General features: G+C 35.4%; 1 protein-coding gene across 1 annotated transcript in view; it reads right to left on the reverse strand.

The window, feature by feature from the left end:
- LOC121732421 overlaps window positions 1–14,094 on the reverse strand; it is a 77,623-nt gene that overhangs the window by 52,720 nt on the left and 10,809 nt on the right. Inside the window, exon 2 of the mRNA XM_042122291.1 lies at window positions 6,569–6,669. Coding sequence (XP_041978225.1) covers window positions 6,569–6,669 — 101 coding nt within the window. The remainder of the gene's footprint in view (window positions 1–6,568; window positions 6,670–14,094) is intronic.

Below are 14,094 nucleotides of genomic sequence, written 5' to 3' on the forward strand. Positions count from 1 at the left end.
AAATTGTTTATAGCAGTTTTAGGAGATATTAAGTATGATGATTTAATTTGTTCTCAAAAGATAATTAAAATATACTTAACCCCTTACTAATAAAACATTTTTAACACTGCAAAAGCTAATACATATTTTTTATAGTTACTGGAAACTTTAAAGTATTATCACTTTGTTTTATTACACCTGTAGATAAGTACCTACCTTTTTTTTTTTTTTACGCAGTGAAATGCTGTGTACAAAACAGAATAAAGTGTATACTGTTGTGTAACTTTTTTTATTACTGAAAGGATTCGTGTTTTGAAAACCACCATTACATAATAATAATAATAATCTATATATTAATACGTGAGCCAGAAACTTTGTATCCCTTTTGACGAAAAATGGAGAAACGTAACCTGAATGAAATTTTGCACAGTTATAGTTTATATGGTGAAGGAGTGCATCGAGCTAATATTATTTTGAAATTATGTTTTTATCATACATTTTTTTAACAAATAAAACATTACACACACTACAACGCACACACCATGAAAAATGACAGATTTCTGAGTGACAAGCCTATACATACGAATTATACTCTTTTATTTATGGTTAAAGCTGTTGACAACAAGGTGACAAATTGAAAATGGATTATAGTTTTTTTTTATTGAATCGATACTATTAGACAATGCTTACACGGCCAGTCTGAGATCAGCTGAGTCCCATAGAGAAGAGTTGAAAAAAATATGATAATGTCAATATTTTTTTACAAAATATAGGTAGTAGTCCTAATGTCATTGAAACTAAGGTCGAATTTCGACCATTGGGCGATCTCTAGTATGTATTAATACGCGGGCGAAAAACTTTGGATCCCTTTTGATGAAAAATGCGGAATGGTGGTGAATGAAATTTTGCACAATTACAGCTTATAGTTTATATGGAGAAGGAGTGTATACATTACTTTATTAAATAAAACATTACTATACAATGTGCACACTACGATCTTTTGAATGACAAGTCTATGCACACGAATTGTTCTCTTTTATTTATGTTTAAAGTCTGTTGTCAAATTGAGAATAGATTTTAATTTTTTTATATTGAATCTTAAATACTGTTAGACAATAATTAACACGGCCATCTAGTCTGTCATCATTTGACTTAATTAATCTAAGACTGTTGCAGGAATTACCTATGTCTGAAAAATAATAAAGTTAATATTTTAACAATAGGATATCAATAGAAAAGCGTTGTAAACTTAATTTTTTATTTATTTATTTGAGGTCAAATTTTGATCATTGGCGATCTCTAGGCTATTTAATTGATTGTAAAGTTCTTAAATTTGCATTAAAATAATATTATTCCTTCTTAATTAATTAAAAACCTTTAAGGAAATGAATGATATTTTTATGTTACAAGTTGTAGGTATCTATTTGGTAAAAAATACAAGGCTCAAAAAAGAAATGAGATACAGCTACGTCCATGGCGGGCAGAAAATTGCTCCAGTGAATAGTGATCTATTTTATTAAATTCCTACGCGGTATGTAAGCATTGTCTATATTTTCGTTAGAATGTTGAATGAAACTATCCCATCAAAAACATTTTCAGTCAAAATGCAACATTTTTAATTATGTTTTAACTTTTTTAAACAAGACGAGAACATAATATTATAGTTAGTTTGTGGTGTCAAAAAGTAGTGAGATCTCATGTAGTGCCAAGTCTTTTACAGCCTATTGCCACTTTTGCAACCTATAGTCGCCCACTGCAGCCTATTGTCACCACTGCAGCCTATTGTCACTACTGCAGCTTTTAGACACCACTGCAGCCTTTAGTCACTTGCAGCCTTTTGTCACTTATGCAGACTTTAGTCACTTTTGCAGCCTTTAGTTACGAGTCACTTTTGCAGCCTATTGCCACTTTTGCAGCCTTCGGTCACCACTGCAGCCTATTGTCACCACTGCAGCTTTTAGTCACTTATGCAGCCTTTAGACACCACTGCAGCCTATTTTCATTTTTACAGCCTTTTGTCACTTTTGCAACATTTGGTCCACCACTGCAGCCTATTGTCATCACTGCAGCCTTTAGTCACCACTGCAGCCTATAGTCACCACTGCAGCCTTTAGTCACCACTGAAGCCTTTGGTTACCACTGCAGCCTTTGGTCACCACTGCAGCCTATTGTCACCACTGCAGCCTTAAGTCGCTCTTACAGCCTATAGTCATTTAAGTACCTATCGCATATTTAATTTCTTACTTGATAAAGGCGCTTACAGTAATAATAATTAATTAAGGATAAGGAAATCTCATTCAAGTTAGTACTTAGATTATAATAATTATTTATTTATTTCATTCATTTAACTTAACCTTACCCAAAGCAGTCGAATCCGACCGCGATAACAATAGAATAACAATAGATTTCCAAGAATCCGCAATCGAGGGATTAATATTATTTATTGACATTTAATAAAAATAAATGACATAATATTATTGATTGTAGAGTTAAGTGTGATTAAGAAGTTATTTGTTTCATATACAGCATGACTGGTAAGACATGATCAATATTTAAGGAGAGTACTCGGTACTCGTTTTTCATTATAATTATGTGATAAAATTAGGTACTTAATTTTCTCCCAATTTTTCCCTTTAAATAAATGAATCATGGACACTTGATAATTTCTATACGGCCGGCGCGGTGGCATGCGCCCCTTGCCGCGCGCTACCCCTCCTGCGGGCGGTGTCCATGCGTTGGGTAAATAATAATTATTTAACTTTAAGCTGCATATTTTATTATTTTTATGTACTATTTTTTTTACCCGACTGCCAGGAGGGTTATTCAACTTATATTATAATAGCCAAGTATCACGTCCTCAAGTATTGAACATGTGTCACCAGTTCTCATGTTGTAGATATAATTATTTTTTGACATTTGTTTAGTAATATTATAACTTATTATTTAATTTTCTATGCAAGTTCTCTACTATTATAACATGTGCACGCTACTTATAGCAGAATGTTTGTACCACATTCATAATGTAAGAACTTTTGTAACTTACACTCAAGGCAAATAAATTATTATCATTATAATTATGATAAATAATGCTTCTAAAATATTTACCTAACTAGTACGAGTAACTGAGTAATTCTCCGAGGCCTTTCAAAATGTGGTCACAAGCTCCTTACTACTTCCCTATTAAACATACAGCATTAGGACCAAACACACGTTATTCCTCATTTATTTAAGTAAGTATCTGATTTCAATAAAAAAACATCTATAATTATTTATAGTTTTTGTTTATTGGTTAATTCAATGTCGAAATCGGGGGCAAAATCGGTGTTCTCCGCGTGTCACACTCTGTTCGCGCTTACGGAAAGCTTTATTAACTTTTGTATTCTATTCATTAGCATAGAGTGTGATACATCAAAATAATCTAGATTAACTGGGCTACCTAATTCCTAAATTAAAATAATGTTATACCTTAAGTTAAAAAAGTTAATTGGCATAACGTCTGTGTCACACGATTTTGCTAGTTTCACGAGCGGGTAATAAAACTGCACCTATCTTCCAAACGCGACGACTTGTGGTTACACGTTTTAGCTGCACCAACGCTCAGTGTCTTTCCAGCATCAGTATAGGGGACTCAAACCCTCGTTGCTTCAAAACATAGAAAATATAAGATAAGATATTCCTTAAAAATTTTGTGGTCGCTGTAGTCACGTAACTTTTGCGAGCATGTTTTGAATGACAATAATTTATAATTATGACACTCATATCAAATTAAGGAATAAGGTATATGATCGAGATTATTTCCTAGTACTTTGTTTGTTTATTTACCTATTACTTTAATCATAATTCTAAAAAATGTAAAATTTTCGTAACTTTCGTGGCACAATTTTCGTGGATTTTCACCCATGAAAGTTACCTAGTGACCTACGAAAGCTACGCAGGCTGTTTTGTACACCGTTTTCCTATGTGAATTGGCTATAGTATAGTATTTCCAGCTATGGTTTTGGTACCCAGAACTAATTTTTCACTCTACAAGCTTTTTTTGAAAAACAAAACATAATATGTGGCTTTATACATTAATCTACCTTCTGGTTTTTTCCCCAAATATATCGAATCTGCTTCTAATCTAGTGGATTTACCTGAATATCAATCAGTATTTTACATGAACAACTGATATTACATCCTCAATCCAAATGCAATGCGATAGGATACTCAGACGAGAGCGAGCGAAGCGAGCCCTTGTATATATCCCACAAACTGAATCGAAGAAAATATTATGATCTTGTGACCTAAATCTCCATAGGTATTTAGTTGAAAACCCCCTTATATGACCTCCTAAATCACTTATTCTTCACGAACTTTAAATAAAATCACCTGAACCTCGAAAAAATCACAGCATTTCAGGATCGGTTACTTGACAGAGATTAAGCAACAAATTAAAGCTCCATGCTCTTTAGTATTGTTGATCTTAATAAAAACTGATTAAATAAATAATAATTTATTTTATTTTTTAAGGAAAAAAAGATTTTCAATCCATATTTTGTTCATTGAAAATTCAATCGTAACTTTCGTGGAGTTTGTCGCAACTTTCGTGGGGACCGAAATTTCAAATTTGATTATCTCAGTAGTTTATGGACCGATTTACATACCTTGAAGATCGTATTTATCATCTTTAGAGCACCTTAAAGATATTTTCAATTTTTTAAAGATAACTAGAAAATAAAAAATTCCCACGAAAGTGACGCGGAGAATCATTTTTGAAGAATCACTCAACTATTATCTAAGTATTAAATAGGTATACATCAAAACGGTAAAACACATCTGAGAATTTAATATTCATCAGTTTCTGCTGAAAGTTTCTCGACTTCTTGAAAGAGTAACGCTTAAATATTTAAACGATGGCTTAACTTTTTAACTGATTTAGAAGAAAAGAAGGAGGTAGTTATAATATTTTCGTATGCTTATTTTTTTTTTGTATGTTCAACGGCGATCGTTGCCGTTTGTGGACCGTTTTTTAAGATTTTTTCGCTATTTTATAGGGCAGGGGTTCCCAAACTGTGTGCCGCGGCGCCCTGGTGTGCCGTGGAAAGGATGGAGTGCCATCATTATCCATAACCACAGATATTATTAAATAAAATTATAAGTAAGTACTTAATATGAATTATTAATTATACAAAGCAGGCAGATGATTAAATATTTGTTTATCTTATATCTTTAAACGAGCAATTCTTGTATATATATAAATATATGATTGGAATCTCGGAATCGGCTCCAACGATTTTCATGAAATTTAGTATATAGGGAGTTTCGGAGGCGATAAATCGATCTAACTAGGAATCATTTTTAGAAAATGTCATTTTATTCGTGTTTTATCGAATACCGAGCGAAGCTCGGTCAAATAGCTAGTTATTATTTATTTGCTTAACCTAGCTATAATTATTAAAGGTGTTTATTTATGTATATTTTTGTAATAGCTAATATAATAGCTAATAGTAGGGCGCCGTGACAAAATATTGTCATGTAAGTCCGCCGCAGGCTGAAAAAGATTGGGAACCCCTGGTATAGGGCTATAGACTATAATCCGATTTTGGTACCATGTTCATAAAAAAGGGCGACTTGATAACGGGATCCATAAGTAATTAAGGTAATTCCTCGCTAAAATCTCTTCACCACAACAGCTGTCGATAATCTTTAACTTCAAGTCTAGAAGCAAGGGAGCACTATAATAAGGGAATACTCTAAAAATAGCTCTCCAAACAGTTGTCGCGGTGCTGGCGCTCTGCCAGCGCTGTAAATATTTAAAGCCTCCTAAATATTCGCCTGTGTTGATACAATAATTGCCAGCGGTTATACAATTTTAGCAAATTAACAACAAACTTTAATCTGGCTTAAAAGAGTTTTTATTTTTTTTGTGACCTGATACCAGGTTTTGTTACTGCAGTACTTTGACGACAGATAATATCCTAAGATCCGACCGTAAAATCCTGCATGAATCGTTTTTTTTCGATCAAATATATTTTAAAATAATCTTTAGAACCTATAGAATGGATTAATGTTGGGTTGCCTTGTTAAAAGTAGCCGCAAGTACCTCTAATTAAGTTTAATGTTCATGAGATAAATGCATAATTTGTTTGAACATTTTTTTCAGTAACACATTGTAATATTTGGTTGTTTTTTTGAAGACTAACTAAGGATAAGTTGCACCTCCACCACCATTTTATTTTAATTTATTTTAGAGGCGTAGTTATAGTTAAGGTTAAGGTTATCGTCAAAAATGGCGTCCATTATGGACTTTTACTAGAAATTTTACAGTTCATTTGACATTTTGTTATGGTTAAAGTTATAGTAAGTTGGTGCAACCCACCCTTAGTCATTATTTATCGAAAATGACCTCAAGGTAGCTTATGAAAAAATATATAATTGCACAATGTACCTATCATTTTCCATCTGCACAGTAACTTATCTGATTACAAACTTGAGAATCACTTGCTTCGCGTGGATACTGTATATAGGGTTGGATTTCACCTTAGGTTTGCGTAAAAGAGCCCTAAGCTCAGCTAAGCCAATTTTTTCGAAAAACTCGATTTCTGCTCACCTGGTACCGGCAACCGGCTGCCATACCGCGTCCAAGGGGGCGCGCGCCGGCGGGGGGGCGCCCTCCCCCTCTCCCGCAGTCTCCGTCCGCCCCTCCCAGCCCTAAAACAAAAAAAATAAAATTAAAAAAAAAACTAACTGGCCGGATGCAAATGACTGGAAGTTGCTATGCTGGAACGAACATCGTGAAATAAGCACAAATTAATTATCAGCAGTAAACGGGTTCTAACGAACTAACTATATCACTATATAGTTCGTTCGTTAGAAATAATATAACTACATTAACATAATTGATGAAAAATCTAAGAACACTCTCGATCATATTGTCAGCTTTCAAACTAAAAACTAGATCAAAATCGGTCCACCCTTTGGATACACAGACATGTCAAGCTTACAACACTCCTATTTTTTCGTCGGGTGATAAAAATACCTTTAGAAACTATACCCGGAACACTGACTTGGTACGAAAATTGTTCCGTTGTTAGAGATAACGTGGAGAAAACCAAGTAAAAAAGTTCCGCTTAAAGTGACCACGCAAAAGAAACTTTGTGAATTGTGATGAACTAAAATATTCCGTCACAAAGTTAAACTTTTAACAAAACATTTTGCGACTAAAAGTATGTTTTATCCCATTTAAAAAACTGTTTACAATAAAATATGGCGCGGAGAAAACGGACGACTGTATCTGGTTTCAGCTTCAAAAGATTAAAAGGTCAAAGAAAAAAATATCTTATTACTTTACCGGTCCGACTCTGCAGTTTGCTGTTGAGGATAAACATGAAAAATTGAATAAAGATTTATGTCGACGAAAATTTTAATTTAGTGAAAAATATTTTCCCGTTTTAATTAAAAAATAAACTAGGGTAAATAATTTTAGCTCACGGAAAAACTTGACGATTCCTTTTCTGTTTTGCTTTTACATTTCAAAATCTCAGTTTATGCTTTGTAATGATTTGATACTTCACAAACATTGCGTTAATTAAATATTTTACGAGTTTTAGGGCCTGTTTAAGTGACAAATAGGCTATCCACCAATTAACTTGACAGATTAAGTATGGAAAATCTATCAAAAAAGGTGTGAATTCGGCACTTTATCAGGAAGTGGTGAAACAGGCCCATAAGAGATATAAAAAAGTTTTCTACCATTTTATTCCATAAAATAGTGTTAATATTGCACATTGTAACTACTCAATCTATGTTATGTCATGCCGCTTGGTATTTCCTATAGGTTTTCACAGAAATAGATGAATATCAATATCAATATTTTCACTCAAAAAAATAATTTTTCATATGGTCATAACTTTTTACTGACAGCTTATTTTTAATTTGTCTCGTAATGAAAGTTACTCTATATTTAATGGACAATAAGACAATATGTACAAACAGTACGGGTTCCGTAAGGGTCGCTCGGCTGGTGATCTCTTGGCGTACCTAACCATCGTTGGGCTCAGACAATTGAGTCGAAGGAAGAGGCATTGGCTGTTAGTTTGGACGTTGCGAAGGCCTTTGATCGGGTTTGGCATAAAGCGCTGCTATCAAAGCTATCATCATACGGGCTGCCCGAGAAATTTTGCAAGTGGGTTCTTAGCAGACAGAAGCATAAAGGTCGTAGTTGACGGCGAATGCTCGGAAACTCAGTCTGTTAATCCTGGTATCCCTCAGGGCTGTGTGCTATCTCCTACCCTATTCATACTGCATATTAATGGCATGTTACAGACCAACGGCATTCATTGCTATGCGGATGATAGTACAGGTGATACTGTATATACGCCGGTATATACAGTATCACCTGTACTATTATGCCCCAATATTTCTCGGCTAAATGTCATTGAGAGTCGAAACGAACTTGTGTCTAAGGTCCACCTTAGACACAAGTTCAATCTCCAATGAATTCTCCAGAATTCATTGGAGAAGGTCTCTGAATGGGGTAGACGTAACTTGGTCCAATTCAAACCCGCCAAGACACAAGTCTGCGCGTTCACCACTAAAAAGTCACCAATAGTCGTATATCCTCGTTTTGAGGGCACATCTTTAACCATCTCCCCTGGCATTGAAATACTTGGCGTTAACTTATCAAGCGAAGTCCAATTTCGATACCATCTAGAGGGTAAGGCCAAGTTAGCCTCGAAGAAGCTTGGTGTTCTAAACAGGGCGAGACAATTCTTCAGTCCGTACCAGCGCCTACAACTCTACAAGGCGCAGGTTCAGCCACATATGTGATATGGAATATTGTTCTCATCTCTGGGCAGGGGCGCCAAAATACCAACTGCTCCCTCTGGATCGTATCCAACGAAGGGCCGCTCGAATTGTTGACTGCCATAGTGTTTCAAACAGCTTGGACCCCTTGGAATTACGCCGAGATGTAGCTTCACTCTGCGTCCTCTATCGGTTGTATCACGGTCTCGTTAGTGGTGGACATTAATTGGACCAGTTTGCTTCATTCTCCTTCAGAGAAATAACATCGTTTTGTCTTTACATTTTAATACTTTTACCAATAATCTAATCGCATTACCTATTTTGTATACAAAAAGAGAATATTACTTTGACATTAACGAAATTGGCATAGCGTGACCGCTGGCCGCATGTGAATTAAAAAAACCTTTGTGTATAGAAAATGGCTGTCTATTAACCGGCAGTCGGCACGCGCGGGCAGTTAGCGTTCGATCCCATTGTCGGAAATCGACGTGTGTGTTTTAATGAAAATTATAACGTATATAAACATTACCCGCAACTTCTTTATTACCGCCGCAGTCAGACAGGTACATTATGAAGAGTTTGACAGTCAATGTATTGGGCTTATGTCAACATTTTGAATTAATTACATTTATGTAATTAATGTTCCACTCTCACTGCGGCAGTAAGTTCATCCCATACATTTTGAGCAGCGAATCTTTAAAGAAGCGATAAAAACGTGTTGGCTATTAAGGCCGTAGAGTGTTTAAGTCAAAATACATTTGCTAGTTTTAATTGCGAAATAAGAATAATAATATTTTTTGTTGCGTTATGTCAAACCCAGCCGACAGATCGTCACAAAATCCCACCAAAAGACGTAGGTCCGCCATCTGCCTTATATGAATCAATTAGTTAAGGAACTTGCATAGCTATCGCAAGATAATCCAGACGTCCGTACGATTTAAGATGAGCAATAAAATACAAAACAATACTTACTTAAGGTTATAATTTTATATGAAATATCGATCAAATAAGCCGTAGCCCGTAGCACTAGGTCATAAAAAATGAATACTAGGTGGTAATGGATAAAATCAATGTAGACTGGAGTACTTACAATGTCAAATGAGGGTTATTGTGAATGTCCTATACCTCTATTCTCTATTATATTTATTACCTATCTAAAATCGATTTTTGCTAGCCTTGGTCAAAAATATGACCACCACAAAATTATCAGATAAAAAGATAAAAAGTTATTTGATAAAACAGTCAAATAAAATTAGTAAAAAAATGGCACTACCGAGATTTTTATAATAATATAATATTCATAAAACTAAAAATCACATAAATCCTCAAATACATTGGGATAAAAAAAATTGGCCAAGTGCGAATCGAACTCGCGTACGAAGGGTTCGGTACCGTTATAGAGCGAAAATAGGGAAATAATTGTGTTTTTGTGTGGGATTAATTATTAATTATTTGTTTTATTTAAATATTATTATCAAATATTTAAGCACACATATAATTGAGATGTTGCCAAAAAAGACCAAAAAAATAACGTTTGTAGTATGGGAGCTCTTAAATATGAGCTTTAAGTTCTTTTTAGTACTTATTTGTTGTTATAGCGGCACCAGAAATACTTACATTATTTGTAAAAATTTCAGAGGTTTAGCTATAGCGGTTCTAGAGTTACAGCCTGAAGACAGACAGACAGACAGACATCGTAGTCTCAGTAATAGGATCCCGTTTTTACCCTTTGGGTACGGAACCCTAAAAACATAACTTTATTTAGCGTCTCGTTAAGCATAAACCAAATCACTTATCAAACTGGCAACCGAGTACCTAAATATAAAAACTTTTTCGAGCGTAAAAAAACAAGTCAGCCTAGTTCAGGCTCAACAATAAACAGCACGATAAGCTCTATTAAGCTATTTCCAACAGCTTAACAGCTTAAGCCCTCTCGTTCGAACCCTTGGCAGTTCCAAGCACAACGTGTTTTCCTGAACTAAATAAGGTAAATTGGTCTTATAAACAAACGAATATATTAAATTGAGAACTTTGGACACTACAGGAAATTTTCAGATATAGTCTATACCAGCTATCCCCAATCCGCGGTCCACGGGCCGCATGCGGCCCGCCAGAACTTTATTAGTGGCCCGCGTGATGTTCACCATTTTGAAATTCACGCCCACCGGCAAAATAATGTAAAGTCGTCGTGAAAGTCGTAAAATTTTTCCACTTTAAAATCCTTATTTTGAAGAACATTATTTTTTAACCCTAATAATTTTTTGTTGTGGCCCGCGAGTCGCAACACCAAGGCCAAAACATGTTTGTGGCTCTTATGAAAAAAGGTTGGGTACCTCTGTTCTATACCAATATTATTATAAATTCGACAGTATGTCCATCTATTTGTCTGTCTGTCGTACTATCTGACTGTATATCTGCGTGTCTGGCTGTCTGTTAAATCTTCACGCCTAAACCGATTTTACTGAAAGGTGGAGGTCCTTTGAGCCATTACGAAAAGGACATAAGATACTTTTTATCCCGGAAAAATGTATGGTTCCCGCGCGAATAACTAATTTCCGCAATCACAAGTTTACTATGTAAGTTATGTAACAATAATATGTAATTACTTTGCCATATTTTTTTAGTAAAAGCTTATCGTTCATATTATGCTTTAATTTCACTATCATCAGTAACTACTACTAAGTACATGATAAGTCTAACAATAAAAAAACAATCATAATTCTTCCATCTACCGTATTGGAAAATTCCTAACTTCTTTTCAGATACTTATAATAATACTCGTACTCAGTTTGAATAGCTTGATCGTATTTGCCTCCAAAGCCCCCCCTGGTTACCAAATTGCTCGTATCCCTATGTGGGTTGTGGGTCGCACCCACATTTCCACTATGGCCATTCACTAGAGTGAATTTATGAAGGTTTTCAATTACGCCAGCGCCATTGAAATATTTCCCTTGATTGGCGTCAAATAGAATAAAGCCTCCATCGAAAGCTTGATTGTCTCTATATACTGTTTTAAGGCTAGCTACACATGGACGTAGACTCTTAAAATTATCAAGTACTAGATGTTTCGCGCTGATTCGCCCGCGTAATTTAGGAATGTCACGGAAACCGTACATTTTTCCTCAAAAAACGAAACCTATGTCCTTTCACGTGGTCTATTCTTCATATTGTGTGCCAAATAACATAAAAATTACTCCAGTACATTCAAATACGCCCTTTCAAATAATTTGCCCCGTTTATTCCGCACTTTCCTCTATTTCTTCGCTCCTATTAGTTTTAGCGTGATAATAATATATACTTAGCATATTATTACCTTTCTCGATAAGTAGGCTTTCTAACATTGAAAGAATTTTTGAAACCGGACCAGTAGTTTCTGAGATTAGCGCGTTCAAACAAACAAACTCTTCCCAATTATAATATTATAGTATAGATTAGGTACAGTGTATCGTTTTGGCAGAAAAGGGAGCATTTGGATTAAAAAAGAGACTATAAACTACTTTTTGATCAAAATCCATGCAGTGTTTTTCGCGAGAAATTCCAAGTGCATACTGAAGTGATGAGATATTAAAATACACAGTAGAAATAAAATGTTTTATTTCAGTCTTCTACTTGTTGACCTACCGGTTACCACCGTGCATGGTTCAGGAACTAACCCGGCGAGAAGAACCGGCGTAGAAAATCTATACATTTATACTTTTATTATAAAGCTGAAGAGTTTGTTTATTGGAACACACTAATGTCAGGAATTAGTACTGATTCGAAATGAAATATTATTTTTGTGTTGGATAAATCCATTTATCGAGGAAGGCTTCAGGATATATACCACATCACGCTGGTATTAATAGGAGTGATGTGGAAAAAACGGGAAAAACGATTCATATATTTTGTTTAAATATTGTGTTAACGCCGACAAAGTCAGGGGCAACAGCTAGTAGTGAATTTATGAAGGTTTTCAATTACGCCAGCGCCATTGAAATATTTCCCTTGATTGGCGTCAAATAGAATAAAGCCTCCATCGAAAGCTTGATTGTCTCTATATACTGTTTTAAGGCTAGCTACACATGGACGTAGACGCTTAAAATTATCAAGTACTAGATGTTCCGCGCTGATTCGCCCGCGTAGAGTTTTATATACACGTAAATCGAGTCATAAATCGTAAAAATAGCAATATGGCAAATCGAATCATAAATCGATAGTATGCAGCCGGCTTTAGTGCAGGCATTCGCGTTTTAATTATTCTCGAATCGGCGATCAATTTGTCATCCGCGATTTTATTGTATTTTCTAAGTGATTCCGTGTCATTTTTAATTGAAAAGTGCATCTGAATATCATTGACCTGCCTATCATGGCACATATTTTGTTTCTTTTATGTCCGAGGAATATTACGTAAAGGTCTATGTAGAGGGCGCTACTAGCAAATCTAGTAAATTATACAATCAAAATGTTGCACAGTTCATATTACACATTGCCAGAAACGTTGTCAAACTTCGAACAAAACTTTTTTTCTCTGTCTTTGTTGGTGCTGCCTCTGGCGTAAAAACATTGCAGTAATAAGTATACTATACTATCTCTATCTCTATCTCCCGGGACTCAAATTATCTCCAAACCAAACAGCAAAATCGGTTCAGCGGGTTTGGGTGCGAAGAGGTAACAGACATACAGACAGAGACAGACGAAAGACACTTACGTATTTATAATATTAGTATGTTCGATGGTAATATGACGTAACTTGTTCCCGTGGTGCTTCCCCCTTCCAGTTCTTTGACTTTCGGTCACTGCAACCTTGTGCTGTCTCCCGCTTTATATGGGGAGGGAATCTGGAATTCTTCCTACTCCTCCTATTTTCTTCTGATTAATTTCGTTGCGGGTCCCAAGACAGCTTTAGCATGTCCCTCGGGCTCCCTGAGATCATATCAAAGGGTTTTCGTGGTTGGATACCGCTGTCAATCCTGGCGACACAGGAGATACAGTGGTGGGAATGTGTGGTGGGCCAAAGCCCGTTTAAAAAAAAAAATAACGTTACTTATTCCTTCCTCGTTCCCATATTACAAGGCTCGGCTTCTATTCTAATAAAAACTGATTCCTCATCCCTCGTGAGTCGTAATAGAAAGGCCGCGCGTGATGGGATTTACACGCCGCCTTTTCAACTACTTCCAAGTTTTTCAATTCTCGTTATCAGTCGTAACTTTTGGCTGCTGTGAAAGTATATTTTACTCGACAACGAAGATACAAAAAGGATATTGCACACTGTAGCGCCCAAACTACTAGCACGATTTTGATAATTATTATTATGTTAATAGAAAGCTGTGACGATGTTTTAGGTAAATTAGC

Source organism: Aricia agestis, chromosome 12, assembly GCF_905147365.1.
Source record: "Aricia agestis chromosome 12, ilAriAges1.1, whole genome shotgun sequence".
NCBI classification, from domain to species: Eukaryota; Metazoa; Arthropoda; class Insecta; order Lepidoptera; family Lycaenidae; genus Aricia; species Aricia agestis.